Raw genomic sequence first — 23,183 nt, forward strand, 5'->3', positions numbered from 1 at the left:
TCAAAGTTTTAGCTATCTAATAGTGGGGGGAATAGGGGGGAGTCCCATCAAATATAGGATAATTCCTGTCTTTTAGCTTTTAACAAGGCTTTTAATTTCGTTTAAACAGCTTAATTTTTATTCCTGCTTGTCGTATTATATTCAGCTTTATCTTAAATACAAGAAAGGGTTTCCCCTTCATCACCCCTTTCACTTTGACTTTTGAATAATAAAACTTCGGACATTATATTCAACCTGAAGAGAAGAGCATCCCTTAAAAAATTATTGGGCTGAGACAGAGTTGGTAGTAAAGAAAAATCTAGTCATATTTTTTAATTTAAAGAAAAAGGGGGTAAATTTTTTTTTTAGAAAAAACTTGATTCTGGGAAAAAACCACCATTCCTCCCCCTGCTATTCATTTAAGTACATCAATGTTACTTTTTATGTCATACTAAATATTTTCCTCCACGTAAGAGAATCTAGAGGAGTAAATAATACATTTTATTTTACTCAGTCATTGTTTGGTAAATAATCAGCTTTAGATCGCCTATAAACGCTTTAGATCTCTTATAAACCGTTTAGATCACTTAAAACGCTTTAGATCACTTATAAACGCTTCAAAAAACTTAAACTTAAATTTTTTCGCGTGCTGACCAATGGTCTGCGTTGCACAGGTGCCAATTTGATCTAAAGGGTTTTTAAGTGAGCTAAAGCGTTTATATAAGTGGCCTAAAGTGTTTATATGTAATCTAAAGCGTTTAATACCGATCGAAAGCGTTTATAAGTGGTCTAAAGTGTTTATAAGTGGTCTAAAGTGGTTTAAGGGATATAAAACATTCATTAAGTGACCTTAGTTATAAACGCTTTCAAACGGTTTAGATGACTTTAAATCCCTTACAAACGCTTTAGACTACTTAGAACGCTGAAGAAATGGACAATGACATTAGTGAGCAAGATTTGTTTTTAAGCGGGTCCATGCTGTACTGACAGTATAGGCAAAAGCCAACGTGAACAAGAGTCACTGACATTTTGAAATTTTATTTTAAATTTGTCTTTCCATTGGAAAAAAAAAACAACACAGATAGACTTGAATAGACCTGAATTCAACTCACCAAAGTTCTTCAAATAAGCAAGCTTCTGTCCATTCCTATGTCTAAATACCTCTCCAATTTTCGCAGAATATTTAAACTCGGTAACAGTTGCAATGCCCGTGTATTCTGAGGCTTTAATTGGCTCATATCCTTGGAGAAAAGACTTAAGTTTGTGAAATTTCTAGTAAAATTATATATAGTGAAATATCAATACACTAATATTAAAGACACTCGGCTTAAAAGTATGTAAAGCATGATCGAAGAGAGAGGTCAGAGTAACTAGCCCCATGAAAGTAAAGGGGGACAATATCTTGAATAATAAACTAAAAAAAGGAAATGCAATTAAAATACTAACGCCGGTTCTTCGGTGCTCGGATGGGGTCTCTTAGGATCTAAAGTCGAGGCAGCAGCTCAATAAAGTAAAGTAGATCATATGCTAGTGCCTTGTGTATTCAAAAAAAAGGTTGTTTTTCGACTGAAAGTAAAGATGAGGGGGGGGGGGGCGCATGGGGGGCGCCTCCTCCTCAATCCCTCGTTATCTTCGATAAAGAGCAGAATTTATAGTTCTTTAAAAAGCTTCTTCTTCCAATTAAACCAGTGGGTTGTCATCTTCAAAGACCGAATTTCCAGAACTTTCAACTACGTTGAAAAAAATGGCTGTAACAAAATTTAGATTGAATGTGTTTGGGGAAATTCCAGAAGGCTGGATGGGCTATATGTGAGTTTTATATGTTTGGAATCAGCATAAGAAGGCAATTCTTTAGATGTAATAATTGTTAACAAAATTCTTTTTTTAGAATTTGCGAAGCACTCCTTACTTACAGTTCTTCACAAATTCTGTGTAATACGGTACCAGAGGGACTATCACTTGCAAAAACTGCTACGCTGAGAAAACAGAAGAAAATAATACATATAGAAGAGAATATGGTACAAATCTTTTTTAATACATTGTATTCACTCCTTCACCCCCTGCCTAAAAACCAAAATGTGAAACGGCAGTGGTGTCAGTTCACAATAACTTAGGGAGGGGGTAAAAAAATATTCCTCAGTATTCAGGGAGTAGGACAATTTTGCCGTTTTTTTCAATAAAATGGCGAAAAAAGTTTCTTTTTATTGAAAATACACCCAAAACAGTATTTTTCAAAATCTAGTGGAGGCCAAAAATATGCAGAGGCTCTGCTGCCCCCCACCCAATCAACGCCACTAAAAAGTCACAAGAATCAAAAATGTATTTTTGCGACAAATTCTCGATGGCTGCTCTACCTTGTATATAAAGAGACGTTACTATGTTGTTGTTTTATATTTATTGGTTTTCAAAAGGTACCAGGATTAGGAAATTGTTATCCAACCTTAAATACCTTTTGGGTCTGACATTAGTAAGATGGTACCCAGAGCTTGGATTCAAAAGAGTATTGAACCAGGTACCAAGTATCGGATACCGAAGGCCCAACTTTCATGAGAAACTCCCCCAAAAATATGGAGTAAATTTGTTTAAGCACGAGCTTTAAATACAACACAAACCTGGGCAAAATCTGCCCCTACCGTGAAAAAGAAAAAAAAAGTGATACTTAAGCTAATCGGATGCCAAATCAGTAACGGTGATTTAGAAAGAGCAATGAACCAGGTACCGAGTATCGGGTACTGAAGGTGGTCCGACCAATGAGGAACCCCAAAAAATTAGAAGTAAATTTATTTAAGCGCGAAGTATAAATAGAACATAAATCTGGGCAAAATATGTCCCTAACGTGAAAAAGAAAAGACAAGCAATAGCAAGCTGATCAGATGCCAATTCATTAAACATGATTTATGAAAATCTATTGACATTACTGTTTTTTTTTTTTTTTTTAAGTAATTTGATAAACTCGGTGATAAAAACCGCATTCTTGATAGTTGAAAACCTGAGCAAGCATAAAATTATGAAAATTCAATTTTTTTTACCAAATTAATGAGATATTATAATTAAAACCAGTAGCCTAGTGTCTCTTCTTTTTCAAATTTTTCTATTGTTTGTTTCAGAGAGCTGGTCGACTTGGCTTCTGAAAGGCTTGATTACTTACCGAGATCGATGACTTCTTGGAATACGAATGGTTTCCCAAAGGAGGTATCAGCTAGTCCATTAACAATAGCTTGGAGGTCTCCAGGCCACATGTGTTTTGCGGCATCGATCCTGTAATAATTGAATTTCAAATATGGATGATTTTTCTTTGGCGTTTAGCCAAAAAGAGATTATTCAATATTTTGAAAATTTTCTCATGATGAAATCTATTATTATGCCGTTTCCGTTAAACTATTTTTTTTCATGACAAATCTAATGAAAATATTAAAAGCAGCCAACATTAAAGGCTTTCAAAATATAGGAATTCACCCATTTTGGTATGTATCTCGTCGTATTCCAGCCAAAACACTTTTTGTGTTTTACGGGATTTTTTTTTTCAAAGTTTTTTTGAGTCTATATGCGAATATAAGAACAAGTGTTTTCATCGACTACACCTATTTCAAATTGAACATTGCTTGACACTGTTTACAACCTTTATTTTTTTTTAAGCTTGATTTTTTTCTTTTTTCGCCAGTTTTGGCTAGTTTTAACTATTTGTTCCCCTCATGCCAATAAAAAGTAGTGTTTTCAAGTACCTAACTAGTAGTAGCTGCAACTCTTCCCGATTCACCAATTTAAGAAGAAATTCACTGCATTGAATAAAAATAAAAAAAACACGGTGTTTATATTTTTTCACCGTTATGCTAATTTTTTTTAAACTCATTATACGAATATAAGGAGTTGTATTTTTTAAGCATTTAACTAGATTTAGCCACACTTGCTTCAGATTTAACATCATAAGAAGTTCACTTCTCAAAAAAATCTGTTGGTTTTTTTCCCCAGCCTTTTTTTTCTAAACTTGCCATAGCGATCAAGGAAATAGTATATTTAACATCATGAGATGTTCACTTCTCAAAAAAATCTGTGGGTTTTTTCCCCACCCTTTTTTTTCTAAACTTGCCACAGCGATCAAGGGAATAGTATATTTAACATCATAAGAAGTTCACTTCTCAAAAAAATCTGTGGTTTTTCCCCACCCTTTTTTTTCTAAACTTGCCACAGCGATCAAGGAAATAGTATATTTAACATCATAAAAAGTTCACTTCTAAAAAAAAATCTGTTGATTTTTTTCCCGGCCCTGTTTTTAAATTTGCCATTAGGATCGAGGGAATAATATTTTAGACACTTACCTAAAGCCAGCTACGCCCATGCTAACACATTTGTTCAAGAATTCTAAAATTTTTGATCGAACGTAGCTACTACCTTGCCTTAAGTCTGGCATTCCACTCAGCCGGCAATTACGCACCTATGAATGAATACAAAATCAATAAGGTTCTGGTGACGTTGCAAATGATGTCGCAAATAATCTACAAGTGATGACATCATCCTATATTTGAAGATGCAGTTATTGTCAAAAATTGTATTTTATTTTAAATATTAGATTATTTAATTTCAAAAGGCACTAGATATGGAAATTTTATTTCAAATGAACTCTTAAAGAGGTCTCTATGATTTTCTAGAGCCCCATTAGCAGTGAGGAAGGCGAAAAAAAACAGTACACATCAGCGCTACCCATGCAAAACATGGTTTTCCTACTTGTTCAGGCCAGGGGGAGTTATGATTCATGTATAGGGATTTTGGTAATGGTGATTCCCATGGTGTACTTTTTTTTTTTTTGATCCGACGCCATTCTTGAAGAGTTTTATTTCGAATTTTTTTGAAATCTCCCCTGATTTCTTTTTTATGAAATAAACTTTTAATGTTAAGATCAATTAAGATGATAGTTACCGATCCTGAATCAGCTAAAAAAGGATAATTTTTTCTCCATGGTCAGTTGGTTTTAAAACCCATTTTTTTTTGCTATGAGCCGTGGTCTGCTCTTTACTAGTCGCAGCTATTGCTGTAACCATGATCGCTGCAACCACGATCAGCCTGCAGGGTCATATCAAAGGCAGGTGTCATCAAGAGTCATTAAATAAAAACCAATTTCAAGCTTTTAATTGGTGTGATGGTCTGTCTTTATTGGCAAATAACGGCAGTATAAATTTCCTTCGTTTTTTTGAGAAATCATGGATGTCCCTAAGGGACTACCTATTAAAGAGGAAACCCCAGCCAATAGCAACCGAAAGTTTAAAAACAATATTTTAAAGAAACTGTTAAGTGAGAAACAAAAACGGCAATTTCTATTTTGGTTCATATATTGGGAAAATGTTAAATTCCATCAAAAGATACGATGTGCGGCCAGGTTGTCAAAAGAACATATCTACTATGTTTCAGAAACGGCTAGGAATGTTAAGTTGAAACTTTCAGCGAATGTTGGGGATAATTTTAAGATAAACTGAAATGTGCTTTGTGAATCCAGTTTGTCAAAAGAGCGTATCTACAATGCCTCGGGATAGCTAATGATATTAAATTGAAACTTTCTGAGAATGCTGGAGGGATGTTGAACTAAAAAAAAAAAACACATTTTTTGACATCTAAGTGGTCAAAAGGGCGCATCTGCAACATAACAGGAACGGATAAGAACATTTAATTGAAACGTTCAAGGGTTGTTGATCTAAATCAAAAGACAATATATGCATCCATATTGTCAAAAGAGTACGCCCACGGCATTTCAAGAACGGATAAGGTTATTAAGTCGAAACTGTCTGTGCGTTGTCAGTGTCTGTGCATGTTGAGGTAAATTTTCCAGATTGTTAAAAAGATGTATTTGCAAAACCTTAGGAACGGGTAAGAATACTAAGCTCAAACTTTCAGGGAATGTTTAGGGGAAATTTAACTAAATAAGAAGATACTATTTGCATACAGGCTGTCAAAAACACGTATCCGCAATATCTCAGGTAAGGCTAAGTGTGACCAATGACTTTTGACCCGGGGGAACTGAAAAAAGAGTTTATCAATGACAAAAATGTTTGAACAAAATATGGTTGTATCGATTGTTAGTATGAAATGTTTATTGTTTCATGTTGACCTGGCTAAAATTTAATGTCATGAAAATACCTCAATTAAAGTTCTAGAACTAAGGAACGCCAACTGAAAACAAGTTTGGCTGCATTGATTCTTGACGTCTAATTTTGCTTTCATTTAATTGTTTTTTTTTGCTGTTGTTTTTTTTTTTTTCTAGAACAAATAAGAACTATGTACAATAGATGAGCCCAGAATTTGTTTTAATAAACAAACACGCAGTAAAAACAAAATATGGCTCATTAAAATTCTTATAATGAAATAGTTGATGAATCTCAAGGTCTATACTCAAGGTTGTGGCGTTACGGGGATCATGGCTTCACCTCTACAGAAGCCAAAGCTTATACAGATTTGCAATTCATCTCTTCGAATAATAATCCCCACTCCCAGCCAGTCAAAGTTCTATAGTGCACTCAAGGCCGTATTCTGGGGGGTGGGGGAGGGTTAGGGATTTGAATCCCCCCCCCCCGAAATGTTTGTCTGACTCGTAAAAAAGTAACAAAATGTATATAAAGAATTTTTTTATGTGTTTTTTTAGTTTTTTTGTGTAACCCCCTGCCCCCCCTCAAAATCATCCCCCGAACAAAAATCCTGAATATGGCCCTGAGTACACTATTGCTGAAATTTGTTGCAAAATTTTGTACTGAATACAAATAGCAATCCAAAATCTTGATTCTTAAGGAGAAAAACCGAAAGAAGCTTTATATTTTTTTACGGAATTTTGATACCAATAAATGTATCAAAATAATCAGAGTTTTATTCTGATTTCAAATATATAAGTTTCAATGAGTTCAATCTTACCCATCGAAGGGTACAACCCTGAGAAAATTTGCCTGATTTTTGAAAAAAGAAGAAAACATCTAATAAAAGTCATAGAATTTTAATGAAAATCACACCATCAGATTCATCGTATCAGATAACCCTACTGTAGAAGTTTCAAGAACCTATCTAAAAAAAAAATGTGAAATTTTATATGTTCGGCCAGAAGAAAGATCACGGATGCGTGTTTTTATGTGTTGTTTTTTTCGTATGATCGTATGATCAAAATTTTGAGATAGCCATTTTGTTCAGCATAGTTAAAAGACCGAATAACTATGTCCTATTGGGATATCTTGACTCTTCCACAGCCCCTGGGAAAAGGTCTTTAAGTTACAAAATTTGCCTATTGTTTGCGTATAGTATTTGTTATAAGGAAGTGTGCATACGTTTTTTTTTTTGGGGGGGGGGGAATTTTTTAGTAGTGGGATTTTCCACGGGGTTACTTTTCCATGGGGAGGGAAGCGTCAAGGGGGTGAATTTTTCAGGGGAAATTTTACACTGGAGGAATTTGCTAGAATTCCTTACGAAATTCTTCTTATGTCTTGCTTTCTCCTTGCCGACTCAATTTTATGCGTGGAGATGTTAAGGGTAGTTATCCGGGGTAAATTTTCACCAGGATTGAATTGTATATTGAAAAAATCTCTGGAGAGGAGGGATTTTTCCGTGGAGGGGTAGTAAGATTTCCTGGCATTATTTAAAAACGATCAGGAATCAAATAAAAAAAGTTATTTCAACTGAAAGTAAGAAGTAACATTAAAACTTAAAACGAACAGAAATTATTCCGTATATGAGGGGGATTACTCCTCCACAACACCTCGCGTTTTACTTAAAGTTTGAATTCTGTCCCAATCCTTTAAAAACGACTCCTGAAAGACTATGTTCGCTTAATTAGAATAATAAGAAGCTTTCTTAAAGCACTAAAAAACTTTAGCGTAAAAAGTGAGGTATTGTGGAGGAGTAACCCTTTCATATACGTAATGATTTCTGTTAGTTCTAAGTTTTAATGTTGCTCCTTACTTTCAGTGTAAAAAAAAAGTTTTTTTTTATTTAATAGTAGTCGTAAAACGAGGATAAATCGCTATCAGTAAATAAAAAACCCAAAACAAATCGGAATTACAAAAATAATCAAGTCAAACTTCAAACGAACAGAAATTAGCACAAACTGGCATGGAGCCAACATCCCCTAAGCCTTCTAAGACTAGAATGTCACTTGTGTTTTGCTGAATACATTGAAAAGTTTTCTCTTTTATAACTTCAATAAATCCAAGACTGCTAAAATTTTCAAGAAGGAATCTCATTAAATATTTAACTGTCAGTGTACATTAATTAGTCCTTTTCAGTAACCACGGTTAATACGGTGATTTTATTTCTTTTCTGTTGATGTTATGACGAATAAAAACACGCATCTCGAAATATTTTTTTTCTCTTAAGCACAAATGACGGCCTGGTCTTTGGAAGGCAAGCAAATTAATGGTCCCATGTCAGTTCTATATTCTTGGTCAACCTTCTTAAGACCATAGGCGGGCGTACCTTGTTTGCCTCTCATTACAGGCAATCTAACGGTCTTATGTCAATTTTAAATTCTTGGTCAACATGATGTCTGAGATTCTAGGCAGGCATGCCTTTCCAAAAACTAACCTGACAAGTATGTGTCCAATAAAAGAGTCATGCATACTCCCGCCATTTACCCGTGCAGCCCCAGCCATTTAAACATTTGCCTCAATAAAACTGAAAAGAGACAACTGATGTTTAATAATGCCACCCATTTAATGAACCTTTAAAAATGAAGTTTTTAATGACGTTCAGTTCAAAAAACGACATTTAATGACGCTTTAAAAATAAAGTTTAACTACAGTACTATTTTATTACGCACCTATTTTAATCAACTGCTACATTTTTTCTAAAAATTTTGCAGGATGAAGCAAAATTTTAACAGAGCTAATTAAATTACAGAAACTATTCTGTCTGAAGTGTACAGGCAACTGCCAAAGCTTTTGCTAAGCGATGCAATGTGTAATTATATTCTTAAATTTAGTTATTGCTGATTGAGAAGAAAACCTGAAAATAAATAAAATAAATAGTGAATTAAACACCAAGAAAGACAGTAGGGGAAAGAGTTTGAGAGGGTGAGAAAAACCAAATGAAGCTGAAATCGTCTTCTGATATTGATGAGGTTACCGGTCTGCACATCATGCATAGAGTCCCGTACCTCAGTACTGGACTAGAGTGTTTAACATTGGTCAAGCAGATGACCCAAAACAGGAAATTTGTATTAAGGCTACTTTATCTCAGCCTATTACCGTTTCAACTACTATTTGCAATCTGTTTGAATTAGGTGTCATAGATGAGTTACAGAGTAAGAATTGGGCTCCACTTCGTGAATTTGGCTTGCCTTGCGGATTTGTGTCCCAAAACACTGTCTGCTACTACCAATTTGCTCACTAAAGCCAACACTTCTGGTTCTCCCTTATTTAGAGGGACTTGATGTCCACCAGGCCTTTGACTTTCTTAATCATCCGACAATAATTATTCTTGCTGCTAAAAAGAGATATAAAGCATTTCCTTATTAAGTCTTGTGACATGTACTCTTGCCTTCCAATCCGCCTGAAGATCCTTCATCAGAAATTTAAGGAGCCAGTACTCCGAAAAAGATGTATCTCTGTCTGGGCAAGGAGCGGACCATGACACAGTTTCTTCTTTTGTTATGCTTGTCATCTATTTCGTTGTTCCCCATAATAATTGCCCGTCTTCTTTCATATCAAATGGCATCAACGCCTCTTTTGTTTCATGTGCCAATAATATTCTTAACATCAGTTGAACTCTTGAACAACCTTATAAAATTTTCAATAGCCTGCAAAATGAATGAACATCCTGTGCTTGGTCTCGAATTTGACACTGGGTAGTGCAAGTTCCTTGGTTTTACTGATAAAAGAAAAGTTTGTCATTCTTCTTTAGGTTTGCTAAATGATGCTTCAACTCCCTACAAAGGTGTTAAATACAAAAATAACCTGGGTTCTGGACTAGTCACCCTAAGGAAGCTGTAGCTTCATTAAATGGCAACAGAAGACGCAACTGTGGTGCCTTCTGCTAGCGTATCGTAGTTCGGGTTGAGAGTTTGTATCATAATGTATATATTACTTGCTGACATTCATTATTAATTTATGCGTATTTTATATTTATTTCTATTGGGTCAGTTGTTTGTTTGTCTCTTTCCCAAGTTTGCTCTTTGTTTGTCGTTGTACCCACTATTTTCTGAATAATTTATAAAAAAAAATAAGAAAGAATTAACGAAACACTAAGCGAAATAATATGTACTAAAGATATAAGCATCCAATGCTTCTCGATACTGAAACATATGAATACTATTTGGAAATGAAAAACTATGGAAGTTACCAATGAGGTGAAATGAAGTTACCAATGTTAGGTGAAATGAAGTTACCAAGTTACCAATGAGGTGAAAAAACTATGGAAGTTATCAATGAGGTGGGTTTTAGCAACTAGGTGAAATGGTAATATATTAAAACTATATCTCCCTTAAATCAATCCAAGCTACAACAGGGCTGACACAAGGAATTTTACAGTCATGAAATGTAGTTGACTAGATGGATACTTTTAAAATAAAAATGACTTGGTTTTATATAGTTCTGAGGACCAAAGGGGCGAATATACAGTGGGCTAAGTCTACGTAAACTTTCTGCTGTTTTCTGTTTTCAAAAAAGGGGGGCATTGCCTCCCTTCCCTGCAGGTGATCGTATCTCTAATCTTGGAGCCTTGAAGTTTTTATTTAAGTCTTTTTTTCTTTGTCCGAGAGGACTTCTGCAAAAGTTTATCAATGATTTAAAGAGTGGGAATTGAGGCGATGGTATACCTCCTCATATTTTGGTTATCCTTGATATGATATTAAAATATAACAAATAAAATGATTAGAAAATAGAAAGTAATTACAAATTAAGGGAAATTGAATTTATTTCATCTGTGAGGAGAGCTGTCCCTTCTTAGTCTTCTACTCTTTACAACAAATTTTAGCTTTTGTCCTCAGTGCTGTAGTACAAGGGTCGTAACTCTAAACTATGAGCCAGGGTAGGTGTTCCTAATCACCTGCTTGTTATCTTATCGCCAGTACTCCAAAGCATGTAAGGTGGGAAAGATTTTATACAAAAAGATTGCAAGATTAAAATTAAAGTTGGATTAGAACCCAGGAATCCTGGGAGCTGTCTTGATAAAGCATACTCTAAGCCAAGGCCGTATCCAGGGGGGGGGGGGGTTAATTACATTTTTGAGTACGACTTCTTAAGTACCATGTACATCAAAGTAAAAACATCATTTACGCCCCAGAACCATCTTAGGTTAATTCGCACGCGAAAATTCCGGTTGGTTTTTCTGGTTGTTTCAATAATACAAAATATTTAGGGCAGTAGCAGATTTTGTCAGTGCTGCCAAGTTCAACCGTGAAAATAAATCAGCAAAACTAGTTAATTAAGCTTGGCTACGCTTATCATTCGCAGTATATACACTTATCTTAATTGCAGTATTTACGAGGGCAATTCAGAAACTAACCTCCGATTGGTCACAGTGCGTGTAGTGGGGGGAGTAGCGCGCCATCTGTGCATTCACGTGCTCAGCAGGTCAGTCGGCATCAAGCCGCAGTCGAGTGAACATCGTACCTGCGCTAGTTTAGTTATTGTGGTAGTTTGAAATATGTGCTGCAATAGAAAATCCCGCCAAATGTGAAGTGCGTGCTGTTATAAGGTTTTTTACAGCCAAAGGATACTCTGCAGCAGCTATTCATCGTGAGCTTTGTGCCGTGTACGGACCAAAAGTTATGAGTGAAAGAGTTGTCCGTGAATGGGTACGTTTATTTAAAAGTGGACGAGAAAACGTTCATGATGAAGAGAGGAGTGGTCGACCATCCTTGGTGACTGACGAACTCGTTCAGACAGTTGATGCAAAAGTTCGTGAAAATCGACGTTTCACAATGGCGGAGTTGTCTACTGATTTTCCACAGATTTCTAAGACTTTTGTACGAGATAGTGACAGCAAGATTGGGTTACCGTAAGTTCTGTGCACGATGGGTGCCCAAAACTCTTACCGACCACCACAAAACTCAAAGAATGGCCTCTGCATTAAACTTTCTGTCACGTTATGAGGACGAAGGAGAACCATTGTTAAACAGAATCGTGACCGGTGACGAAACTTGGATTAAGTACGTGAACCCTGAGACAAAAGAACAGTCAAAGATGTGGGCACATTCAGATTCGCCTACCAAACCAAAAAAATCCCGGCAAGATTTTTTTGCCAGAAAACTCATGGCAACGGTGTTTTGGGATGCCAATGGGGTGTTGTTGGTTTAATTCATGGAACGTGGGACGACCATTAATCAAGACGTGTACTGTTAAACACTAAAAACATTACGACGGGCTATACAGAACAAACGCCGTGGTATGCTGACTTCTGGTATCGTTTTTTTCCACGATAACGCCCGTCCTCACTCTGCTCGCAGAACAACAGCCCTTCTTGAGTCCTTCAAGTGGGACGTTTTCAACCATCCACCTTACAGCCCCGATCTGGCGCCAAGCGATTATCACCTCTTCATGCATATGAAGAAATGGCTCGGGTCCCAGCGGTTTGATGACGACGAAGAGCTCAAAGATGCGGTCACAGGCTGGCTCAAGGCACAAGTGGGTGATTTTTATGCAGAATAAATTTCAAAGCTTGTGAAGAGATACGATAAGTGCCTCAATCGTTATGGAGACTATGTCGAAAAATAGTGCAAAGATGTAGTTGTAAGATGTATATATTAAAATATTTTTACTTAACTTGGTGTATTTTTTTCAATCAACCGGAGGTTAGTTTCTGAATATTACGCGGTAAAAGGAGGTTTCAATGTCTTATGTTTCTCTTTCGTCTAAGAATTGATGAAAACATCAACACATGTGATATTTTTTACTCATGATTTTGATTCGTGACCATGAAATAGTGGCATGTGTCATTTGTCTTCTATAGAAAAGTTCATAGAAAAATAATATAATTACCAACAATAAAACTTTGCACACAAAAAGTTACACTTCTTTGGAATTACGCTTTTCACTTTCAAGAAAATCCATTTTGTTCGTATCAAAAGCAACATATGTGCTCCAACGTTGTTCATCACTAATTTAACAGGAAAACATACATAATTTAACATAATTTAACAGGAAAAGTTGTTTTCTAAGTTTCATTTATCCTGCTTTGAATTCTGTGATATGCTTTTCAAATTCACCAAGGATTTGATATACACTGTTGGTTTTCATTTCCATATTTTGCCGACAATTAGTAGCTTTAGTTTTCTGTGAGTGCGTAGCAATATATTTATTCACAAAAAATGTTAATAGAATTGTTTTGCTGTATGATTACAATCCAAGATTTAATTTCTCAAATTGTGCTTGAAAAGCTCAGATTTTACAATAGAACTTTTTATCATCCGGGTCATAAAAATAAGAAGCAGAGATAGGCAACAGAAGCGAAATTCTTGCTAGTTTTTTTTCTATTTATTCAATCCTTTCATTCTAAAGATATACTACGGCTCCAAGGTTTTAGTGAAACCTGACTGAAAACTTATGGTTAATGGTAGAACATGACTGTAGAATTAATGGCAAAATTCTGTAGAACCTGGCTTCTATTTTTTTTTCTACCTTTATAGTCCGGGTGTTTGAAAGCAAACTATCATGAAACTATGTTCTTGGCTAGCAAATGTCTGTGAAATCAGGCCATTAGTTTCACCAGCCCAATAACAGAAATTGGTCGCACCTTTCTGTAGTAATACTTGTATACTAACATACTCACATTAGCCAAACCACTCCAATATACTTACATTGGCTCAATTAAATTAGCCAAATCCGATGGTAGCGATACTTATATACTAATATACTCACATAAGCCAAACCAACCCAATTTGCTTATATTGGCCTAATTTAATTAGCCCAATCTAGTGGTAGTAATGCTTATATACTTACAGCAACCGGGTCATTGTAGCTGTTTCCAATATCGCAGCTGTGATTGGGACAGTCCCAACATGCAGTAAAATCACTTGGCCCGAAAGGTATTGCAGGATATGAAGGGCCACCCGCGTCATAGCTTGAACCACCTAACGTTGCCGTCCATCCCCCTCCAGCTAGCTGGTTGAAAACAGCATCCACATATATCCTATTAAAATTGAGTTCATTTTAAAAACAGGTCAGATCATGGGTGCTCAGATTGAAGGGGAGGAGGAAAAAGGGTCACTCAACAGTTCGGAGTAGCCAAAGAAAAATTGTTGAAAGTAAAAGAAAAGAAAAATTGATATAAAAATAGCAATATTCTTTTAGGTCTAATACCTACTCCAAAAACAGCTTGAGAGTGTTAAATAGAAATATTAAGTTTGAAATGATAGTTTACTGAGATCGGACTAAATTTAAAATGAAGACACAGCACCCTTACCACCCTTCCAGGAAAGGCGCTTCCTTTTAGTTTATTTTTGTTTTGAGTTTAACTATGTTTTTTTGGATATATAGAGATTTATATAATTGTTTTTCACTGCAGCTATGATCCGCTTTTACGTGACTAAATGTCAAACAGTGTGCGGCAAAAAAGCTGTAATTAAGGAGCGACAATTGAGCCAAAGAGAAAAAAGAGATATTACTCTTTTATAACTCAATGGTGCTATGATTTCTATGGTTTACATCTGTGACGTATTCTCTTAGGCCATTGAGTTATTCTTTAGTTCTAGAGACAGATAATACCATCTCCTTTAAATCTTCTGCGTGTAAATTTAAGTCAGAGAAAAAAAAGTGTTTCCAAATTTAACTTATCTTATTATTCTTTATTCTCGGATTATTCTAGAGACAGATAATCTAATATCTTTCAAATCTCCTGTGTGTAAATTCAAGCCAGCAAAAAGATCAAAAGAGTTTTGTGTTTCAAAATTTAACTTATCTTGACACAGAAAAGGAACATTTCTTGAAAGCAAAAGAAAAATTGACATAAAATAGCAATATTCTTTTAGGTCTAAAGAATATCTCTTGTGGTTACTGAATCATCCTTTCAATAAGATTTTTAATGTAGAATTGCGCTTCATAGGGAACCACCTTTTTACCAAAAAATAAGTTTTTCTTATGGATGTAATTGAACGTTTATTTTTTTTTATTCATAAATTAGCGGCACCAGGTATAATTAAACATCTGATTTGTCGCTAGTCTTTTATCGGGGTTTTAGATGATTGCTGAATCTTTATTTTGAAAAAGTAACAGAGAAATGATTCGATGATTATGTAACTACGATTTAATTAGATTCAATTCTTTGTCTGAAACCCCAGAATATTCATTTTCTCAAACAAAATTGAACAGTTCAAAGTGTCAAAGGCCTTTATTGTATAAACAATATACATAATACGTAATTACCATTATCTAAGAAATCATTTATTTTGTACAAAAGTGAAGCTGTTTACTCAGAACAACCTGATCCAATTGTAAACACAATCAGAGGCAACGCTATAGCGTTGCCTATAGTAAAGGCCATACGGCTCAAATGTTTTATTATTTTTTTTTCCCAGAGGCACTTCATATGGAGGCACGTCGTAGAAACTTCAAAGGGGACTCATTCGATTGGAAATCGAGAGTTCTAGTGCCCTTTTTAATAGTCGAAAGGGATTAGAGGGCAACTAGCCCCCTCCCCACGCCCATCATTCTCCCAAACACATCCAATCCAAAATTTGAAATAGCCATTTTGTTCAGCGTAGTGGATTTCCAGATAAAAAATATGTTTTTGAGGAGGACACTCCCCACAACCCTCAGGGCAAGGATTAGGTTATGCCCTGGGGGCATATAAGAATGATGTTGGCACAATGTGTTATTTTTTTTTTCCTTTCGTAGAAACTTCAAAAAAGGCTCATTCGATTTGAAATTCAAAGGGCTAGTGCCCTTTTTTATAGTCGAAAGTGATTGGAGGGCAACTAACCCCCTCTCGCGCCCACCTTTTCCCCAAACACATCAAATAAAAATTTTGAGATAGCCATTTTATTAAACGTAGTTTTAAGTTCTGGAAATTAAGTCTTTGAGGATGACAACTCCCCCACACCCTTCAGGGCAAGGGTTTTATGTTATGCCCTGGGGGCATATAAGAAGGATGTTGGCACAATGTGTTATTTATTATTTTTTCCTGTCATAAAAACTTCAAAAAAGGCTCATTAGATAGGAAATTCAAAGGGATTGTGCTCTTTCTAATATTCAAAAGTGATTGGAGGGCAAATAACCCCCTCTCACGCCCACCTTTTCCCCCAACACATCCAATCAAAATTTGGAGATAGCCATTTTGTTAAACGTAGCTTTAAGTTCTGGAAATTAGATCTTTGAGGATGACAACTCCCCCGCAGCCCTCAGGGCAAGGGTTGTAAGTTATGCCCTGGGGGCATATAAGGTTTTTTACAGACAACGTTGTCGTAGAAACTTCAGAAAGGGCTCATTCGATTGGAAATTTAAATGGCTAGTTCCCTTTTTAATGGTCGAAAGTGATTCTAAGGCAACTAATACCCCTTCCACGCCCACCATTTCCCCAAACACATCCAATCAAAATTTTGATGCAACCATTTTGTTCAACGTAGTTCAAAGTTCTGGAAATTATGTTTAAGCAGAACACTCCCTCTACAGTCTTCAGGGGCAAGGGTTATAAGTTATGCCCTTGGGGCATATATGGAAGGAATAGAAGAAATGCTCGTATAAACTTCAGAGAGGGTTCATTTGATTGGAAATTGAAAGTTCTAATTCACTTCGTATCGAAGAAGTTGTCGTAGAAACTCCGAAAAGGGCTCATTCAATTGGAAATTAGAGTGGATTGTGCCCTTTTTAATAGTCGAAAGTGATTGGAAGGCAACTAACACCCCTTCCACGCCCACCATTTTAAGCGTCAAAATATATTGGAGGGAACGAGTGAAACTTTAATTCAATATGCAAATCAAGCTTGAAACGAACAAAATTCACCACAAATACGAGTTTGGGTATGACCCCCTTCTTTCACTGTAAAAGTCTAAAACCTACTGCGTCATTGGCGCTTTACTGAAAATTATATGTGTCTTGAACAGTCCTGGAAAGTATTAACAACATCGAATTGAATATTTGATGCATAATGATATTAATTGATGAAAGATCCATCAGTCCAATAATTTATTTCACTCTAATTTTATTTTTATTTTCAATGTTGTAAGAACTGGAAATGAAAATATGTGTAATATAATTCGTTTTCAGTTAAGCGCCAATGACGCAGTAGGCTTTTGGTTTTATTTACAGTTAGGAAAGGAGGCAGTATCTAAACGCATGTTTGTAGGGGAACTATATTTGTCATTAACAACTTTAAAAAGACCTAATAAATTAAACTGAATATTTGATGTATAATACTATTCATTGCTGACAGCTCATCAGTTCAAAATGTTACTATAATTTTAATGTTTATTTTCGATATTAAGTACAAAACAAAATATTTGTCATAAAATTGGTTTTCAGTAAAGCCCCAATGACGCAGTAGGATTTAGACTTCTATAGTGAGAGAAGGAGGTCATACCCAAACTCTTGTTTGTGGTGATTTTTGTTCTTTTCAAGCTTGATTTGCACATTCAATTTAAGTTTCACTCGTTTTAAGATTTATTTATTAATTTACATTAATATCGGTTGTAGGTTTGTTTACATTGACTGTTTATTTAATTACCGTTCGTTCTAAGTTTCATATATACTTCAATCGGAAAATATTTTTTTTCGTTTGAAGCTGGATTTTTATATTCAATCTAAGCATTACTTGCTTTAAGATCTATTTATTCATTTATGTTATTACTTGCTGTATGTTTTTGCTATGATTATTTATTTAGTTTCTGATCGTTTTGGGTTTCATTTATTCTTTAATAGTAATTTCTGGTCGTTTTCAGTTTCAATTTCAAAAGGTATTTGTATCTGCTGAGCTTAAGTTTGAAATGGCCTTTGCTTTTCTTTGAAAAACTTATATTTCGGAAAGTTTTTTTTAATTAATTTTTATAAAATATCGATTTAGCTGAATTTAAAACAAATCCTTTTCTATGAAATAGTTTGCTAAGAACTGTCGGCCAAGGTGAAATTTTTTTAGTTACCTGGTAATTATTAACCTTAAAATTTTCTGATTAAAAATATTGAATTTTATGTGTTTTGAGATTTCCTGAGTATAATCAGACCAATTCAAAAAAGTGTAGGGGGAAGCGAGAATCTTTATTTAATTTTTTTCTAATGGAGATACAAAATAAGGTGTTTTGAAAAATATATAGATGATTTAGATGATATATAGATGATTAACTTTTCGAATGAAAATATCATAAAAGGGTAGTTCTAAAAACCCAGAGCGGTAAATTATCACCCGTCAAAAGTTCTGTCCCTGAGCGTAGTCATTCCATTTCTTTTGAGCTCAGTACAAGAGTTTATTTTGTTTGAACGCTCGACGAAATTTTTTAGCAGCTTGTTCAGAAAATTCAAATGGAGTAAATTCCTAACAGGTATGGAGAGCACAAAATAAACACAAAAATTAGTGAGTATTACGGAAAACATAATAGGATTTTTTTTTGAGAGGAGGGATATGGACTCAGCAAGGCCTTACCCAAGATTTTTTTTTCGGAGGGGATTTCACTTAAAAAATTGGGGGGAGGGGTTTACACAAAAAAACCTCAGAAAACACATACATGTTTATGTCATTTTTTGTTACGTTTTTACGAGTCAGACAAACACTTCGGAGGGGGGGGGGGGGTTCAAAACCACTAACCCCTACCCTGGATACGGCCTTGGGGATCAGCATTCATAAACCGGAAGTAATTTATGTAGGGAGATCGCTTAAATTTGTTATCAGATTTGCTTTCAATTTGAACTTTCCTGAGAAGTTTTGAGCAAAAAAAAAGCGTGTTTTGTTATCACTAGTGTGCTATTTTGGCTGAGTAATTTGTTGTTGTTTTTTTTTTTTTTCTTAGCAAGTTACTCATGAAAAAAGACCCTTGTGCTTAGAAAGAAAATATGGGAGCACTTGATATATATATATATATATATATATATATATATATATATATATATATATATATATATATATATATATATATATATATATATATATATATATATATATATATATATATATATATATATATATATATATATATATATATATATATATATATATATATATATATATATATATATATATATATATATATATATATATATATATATATATATATATATATATATATATATTTATATATATATATATATATATATATATAAATCTTAACAATAATTAAGATTTTTAAGATCCCTTTTTATATTTCAAGTGCATCCCTTAGGGATTTGTGCTCCATATTGACCTTTTACGGAAACCGCGGCTCACATGCACTGCTGAACTCGCGCAAGACATTCTATTTGAAAATTTCTGAAGGAAAAGCACAGTTAGAAAAACAAACAAAACCGGGTTAAACCTCATTTTCAGGTCTACCGAAATCCGAAACTTGGCGCAACACCAGTTCTCACAAACCACCAAAACGGGGGTTTTAAACTTTCTTTACTAAGAACGATTTGTGCTCTGAAGGATGCGATTTGAGTGGAGATTTTTAAGTTGCATGGCATGAACAGGTGCTCAGTAATGAAAGATTTATATTTGATGTCAAAGAAAAGAAAGAACTGGGCTGTAATCGACATACCTCATGCAACTGTTGGAATTAGACCACGGATTGCATTTTTGGCCTGTATATCACACTTTACATTTCCATTAATTTTTTAATCATTTTTGTGTTATTTTTCTTTAATTTTCATGAATCAGCTGTGGCATGAATATTGGTGGTTCATTTTTAAATCTGAACAACAAGAACTGTGGAACAATTAGTTGGAATCAGGTGTTTCGGGGGGTGTCAGATTAAATAAAATTGGTAAAACACAAGAGAAAACACGGTGGCTGAAAATTGTTTGTAATGGATTTAGGTTAAGCCCGGAGTTTTGGGAATGTTTGATGAGGAGCTGAATAGCCTGTGTTCGAACGTGCTGCCTGAAAACAAAACCTTAGGTGTTTTTTCTTTTTTTTTCTTTTTTTGCACTCTAAGGTCCTAGGGTATAACCACTGGATATAAATAAATATAATTCTAAGGTCCTAGGGTATAACCACTCGATATAAATAAATATAATGCAGTAGGATCATTCCCTATTTCAACCATTATACAAAGCCGGACCGAGATGCAAGTATTCCGGAGATCATTTAAACAAGCATAAACATAAACGACATTCGATTTTTTCACGAGTAGACAAATCAGATTTCTCTTGAACGCGGCAGGACGTTCCTGTGTTGGAACGTGCTGCCTGAAAACAAAACCTTAGGTGTTTTTTATTTATTTTTTTTTGTTTCTTTTTTTGCATTCTAAGGTCCTAGGGCATAACCATTGGATATAAATAAGCATAATTCTAAGGTCCTAGGGTATAACCACTGGATATAAATAAATATAATGCAGTAGGATCATTCCCTATCTTAACCATTATACAAAGCCGGACCGAGATGCAAGTGCTCCGGAGATCATTTGAACAAGTAGAAACATAAGCGACATTCGATTTTTTAACGGGTAGACAAATCAGATTTCTCTTGAACGCGGCAGCACGTTCCTGTGTTGGAACGTGCTGCCTGAAAACAAAACCTTCGGTGTTTTTTATAATTTTTTTTTTTTTTTTGCATTCTACGGTCCTAGGGTATAACCACTGGATATAAATAAATATAATTCTAAGGTCCTAGGGTATAAACACTGGATATAAATAAATATAATACAGTAGGATCATTCCCTATCTCAACCATTATACAAAGCCGGACCGAGATGCAAGTGCTCCGGAGATCATTTAAACAAGCATAAACATAAGCGACATTCAATTTTTTCACGGGTAGACAAATCAGATTTCTCTTGAACGCGAAACTTGGTTTCACTTTTGCAACACTAAATTTTAAAGAATCAAATTTTACATTAATTGATTCCAATACATACATAAAAATCGGTAATTTGTAGTGCAATGTTGTTATTGCATATTTTTAGAAAATTACATGTAGGTTTTGAAGTCTCGAGTTGGTTTCAAAGCCATTCTGAGAAAGTTTCTGCGAAAATACGTGTTCCAGGGTACTATACACTAGACCGCAGATGGCTGATTAAATCAGAGGAGTCGTTTGTACGCGCAGAGAATGTAGTAGCCAAAAATCACCGAGTTGTGATCTTACTGTATATTATTCATTTACAGTGGGTATAACTGAAGTATAGCTAGAGCCTTTGTCTGCTTGAAACCTCATGAAAACTTCACGATAAAATAGAGAGTATGCTCGTAATACTTACTTAACTCCAACCCGATTGCACCGGTTGACCGTGTTTCTGAATGCATTTTCATCTCCTGACCTCGTAACGATGTTGAATGAAACACTTTGGTAACGTTCCCACCATGGTCTTTGAATACCTCCAGCATGACCTATGATATTCTCAACAATTGGAGATACCTGGAAAATTGAACTATATTTATAAGTTTATCAATATAAAATTTCATGTTGAACCAAAGGCCTTTGGTTTGAAGAAACCCCCATTTGAATTCGTTCCTGAAAACCCTGGTTGTCTCTAGTTTTTGAGGAATAACGTTAAATAAAGTGGAGCTTCCTCCAGTAGAAAATTAAAAAATTTTTAAGTAGATATTGCCCAGAGGTCTATTTTATAAAAAGGTCTATTTTTCCAATCCATTTATCATAATCGCTGATTAGCTATTCATTACAGATAAATTTATCATCATTTCATCAATTAATCATCATATTCATTTTCTGTTATCATTTAATCATTGTTCTATCATGTTCTATCATCATGTTCTATAGTCATGTTCTACCATAATGTTATCAATTAGTCATACATGTTCATCATCACATTTTATCATTATCATCATGATCATTATAATCGATTTATCGTCATTACTGATTAGCTGTTTAATTTTTTCGGATGAACGAAGTCCACATAAAAATGAACTTGCTCCATTTGCATATTGTGCGCATTCTAAATAAATATTAAACAGATTCTACGTGCGAGGAACGATCCAGCGGTACAATTGTGTTACCTAGGTAAATAACGAAGCAGACACAAAGTATTTATTCTATGTTTTCCCCAGACCACTTGGCGTGGAAGGACTTGTCGTAAAAACTTTGGATTCAGTGCAATCGATTGGAAATTGAACGTTCTTTTGCTGTTTTAAAAGGACAAAAATTATTGGAGGGTGACGCTCCCCCTCCCACGCTCTTCTTAGCCACACTTCTGATAAAGGCATTTGATAAAAATATAGAAAATCCGGTAACTATGCCTTTGGGGATGACAAGCTCCCCCTAAGTCCTTAAAGCAAGGGTTGCAAGCTGTGCAAGCTTACATATGGGGGGGGGGGTCATATTTGATCCAGGGTCTCGACAAAGCCTAGGGATATTAAGGTGAAGCTCTTAAGAATATTAAGGGGGATATGGAGTTAAATTAAAACACACTATGTTCATGCAGGTTGTAAAGAAGGAGTATGAGCAACATCTCAGCAACAGCTTAGGGTGTTCAGTTGAAACTTTCAAGGCTATTACTACAACTGACAGTAGTATCCCTACTACTGCTACTAATGCTACTAATAAATCTACTCCTCCTCCTCCTCCTCCTCCTCCTCCTCCTACTACTACTACTACTACTAGAAGTATTTCTACTACTACTACAACTGCTTCCTGCTAAATCTACTTCTGCTACTTTAACTGCAACCAGCTTGTCAAAATGGCATAGATTCATTATCTTGGGAATAGAATAGGGTATCAAATTAAAACTTTCAAGGAAAGTTTATGGGGATGTAAAAAATGATCAAAAACATTATACGCATATAGGTTATCAAAAAGGCGTATGAGTAATATCTAAGGATCGGCAGAGAGTACTAAGTTGTAGCTTTCAGGACTACTATTACTGCTACTACTACTACTACTACTACCACTACTAATACTACTATTACTGCCACAACTGTTATTGTTACTATTTTTGCTACTGCTACAAATACTGCTACTACTACTGCTACGACGCTATGTGAATGTATGTTGTAAAACGGAAGTATCAGCAATATATCAGGAGAAGCAGGTATTAAGTTGAAACTCTCAGGCCTGCTACTACTGCTACTGTTACTACTACTGCTACCTCTACTACTTTCTTCCTTATTAGGGGACCCTTTTCTGTTTTTTATATCAGTACATAGTCGGCTGATCTCACTTCTTACTGTTACATA

General features: G+C 35.0%; 1 protein-coding gene across 1 annotated transcript in view; it reads right to left on the reverse strand.

The window, feature by feature from the left end:
- The window catches only part of LOC148944696 (alpha-amylase 1B-like), a 49,677-nt gene that overhangs the window by 21,515 nt on the left and 4,979 nt on the right, over nucleotides 1-23,183 (reverse strand). Inside the window, exons 2-6 of the mRNA XM_089099997.1 lie at nucleotides 21,251-21,408; nucleotides 13,881-14,070; nucleotides 4,296-4,411; nucleotides 3,128-3,237; nucleotides 1,092-1,220 (exon numbers count right to left, since the gene is read on the reverse strand). Of these exons, the coding sequence (XP_088956123.1) occupies nucleotides 1,092-1,220; nucleotides 3,128-3,237; nucleotides 4,296-4,411; nucleotides 13,881-14,070; nucleotides 21,251-21,408 (703 nt within the window). The remainder of the gene's footprint in view (nucleotides 1-1,091; nucleotides 1,221-3,127; nucleotides 3,238-4,295; nucleotides 4,412-13,880; nucleotides 14,071-21,250; nucleotides 21,409-23,183) is intronic.

The sequence above is a fragment of the Artemia sp. Qi Xiang Cuo genome, chromosome 14, assembly GCF_049724085.1.
Source record: "Artemia sp. Qi Xiang Cuo chromosome 14, ASM4972408v1, whole genome shotgun sequence".
NCBI lineage: Eukaryota > Metazoa > Arthropoda > Branchiopoda > Anostraca > Artemiidae > Artemia > Artemia sp. Qi Xiang Cuo.